Raw genomic sequence first — 1,678 nt, 5'->3', positions numbered from 1 at the left:
TCAACATTTTCTCTAATGAATTCAACCAATTGCTCTCTCTCCTACAGAGGCAGTTTAGCTCCAATCTAAAAGATCTTCTCCGGATCATCACCAATGATTACCCTTTCCAAATCTTCGCATTTCGCCTCGTCGGCTGGTCCGTTGAAGGGTAACGCCGGGATTTCTGATTGCTATAAACCATTATCAGCGGTGGCCAAGGTCTCTGCCTCAGGCTGATGTTGGATAGCCGCTACCAGGCATTGTCGGGCTGTAGTTTGACTTCCTACTATCTCCAAAACTTGGTCTCCGGATGGGTACTTCATCTTCTGGTGTAGAGTAGAGGAGACGACCCCCAGGGTATGAAGCCAAGGTCTGCCCATAATGGCCGTGTAGGGAGAGAAAACATCTACGACGATGAAGTCCACCTCCACCACATCCGTACTAGTCTGCACAGGTAATCTAATCTGACCTTTTGGGACGACCATGTTTCCCTCAAAACTCACCAGAGGAGAACTGTAGGCCGTCAAGTTCTTAGGTTTCGAATTTAGCCCCCTATACAAGTCAGGGTACATTATGTCAGCAGCACTGCCTTGGTCAATCATCACCCTTTTCACATCGTACTCACCAATTCTCAGCGTAACCATAAGAGCATCATCATGGGGCTGTATGGTTCCAACTTTGTCCTCATCTGAAAAACCCAACACTAACGGGATGCCCATCTTGGCTCTCTTAGGCATTGAGCTAGGCTCATCGACTGGAGAACGGGATATCGACATTACCCTGGAAGGACAAGATCCAGTCCTCCTCGGGGCAGCAAAAATAAAGTTTATTGTGCCAATGGGGAGTCTTGAAGAAGCATCTCCCCGAAGCTCTAAGCCCGCTTGGCTTACCCGACCACTGGAATGATGCAAGAGTTGCTTCAACTTCCCTTCTCGGACTAATTGGTCCAAATGGTCCCATAAATTTCTGCAATCCTCAGTTGTGTGTCCATGATCATGATGATAGTGGCAATAAAGGCTCTGGTTGCATCTCATAGGATCTCCTTCCATCTTGTTTAGCCATTTGAAGAACGGCTCATTCTTAATCTTCTCTAGTACTTGTTGCACTGGCTCTCGAAACACAGCGTTAACCGCCTGGGTGTTAGCAGATCCTGACTGCCCAACAAAGTCTTTCCGAGGTCGGTTATTATTGTACCGGTCCGACCTGAAATCCCTCCTCTCCTGAGGGATCACCTTAGCCTTTCCTTTCCCCTGCAGTTGGTCTTCTTCTACTCTTCTATACTTGTCAATCTGATCCATCAATTGGCGTACACTAGTAACAAGTTTACCAGTTAGAGATTTCCTCAAATCATGCTCGGCTGGAAGACCAGCCTTGAAAGTGCTAATGACCACATCATCGTACTCTCCTTCTATTTCATTAAACATCTCCTAGTATCTATCCGAATAAGCCTTCAGAGTCTCACCCTCCTGCATGGACATAGACAATAAGGATCCCAAAGGCCGAGGAACCCTGCTGCAAGTAATAAAGCGAGCACCAAAAGCCCGGGTGAGTTACTTGAAGGAGTCGATAGAGTTCGCCCTCAAACTGTTGAACCACCTCATCGCCACCGGGCCCAAGCTAGATGGAAAAACAATACACATCAAGGCCTCATCTTTGGAGTGAACAGCCATCCTTTGACTGAAATGGCTAACGTGTTCTA

General features: G+C 47.3%; 1 protein-coding gene across 1 annotated transcript; it reads right to left on the bottom strand.

Annotated features, from left to right (window-relative positions):
- Positions 1 to 207: 207 nt before the first annotated feature.
- Positions 208 to 1,403, bottom strand: LOC126704747 (uncharacterized). Its single transcript, XM_050403760.1, has 3 exons — positions 1,261 to 1,403; positions 483 to 1,182; positions 208 to 351 (listed from the first exon to the last, which is right to left on the bottom strand). Exons 1-3 carry the CDS (start codon positions 1,401 to 1,403, stop codon positions 208 to 210), a joined length of 987 nt encoding a protein of 328 aa, XP_050259717.1.
- Positions 1,404 to 1,678: the final 275 nt, after the last annotated feature.

The sequence above is a fragment of the Quercus robur genome, chromosome 11 (genome assembly GCF_932294415.1).
Source record: "Quercus robur chromosome 11, dhQueRobu3.1, whole genome shotgun sequence".
Lineage (NCBI taxonomy): Eukaryota > Viridiplantae > Streptophyta > Magnoliopsida > Fagales > Fagaceae > Quercus > Quercus robur.
The sequence above is the reverse complement of the archived record's forward strand: the minus strand, read 5'-3'. Positions and strand labels throughout refer to the sequence as shown.

Bases quoted from the DNA above. Each gene is read 5' to 3' on its own strand.
- LOC126704747 (XM_050403760.1), bottom strand. From the start codon at position 1,403: ATGTTTAATGAAATAGAAGGAGAGTACGATGATGTGGTCATTAGCACT. The intron at 1,183-1,260 runs GTATAGAAGAGT...GAGGGATTTCAG, and splicing joins TTGATGGATCAGATTGACAA to GTCGGACCGGTACAATAATA. The intron at 352-482 runs GTGAGTTTTGAG...CATTATGGGCAG, and splicing joins CGGCCTACAGTTCTCCTCTG to ACCTTGGCTTCATACCCTGG.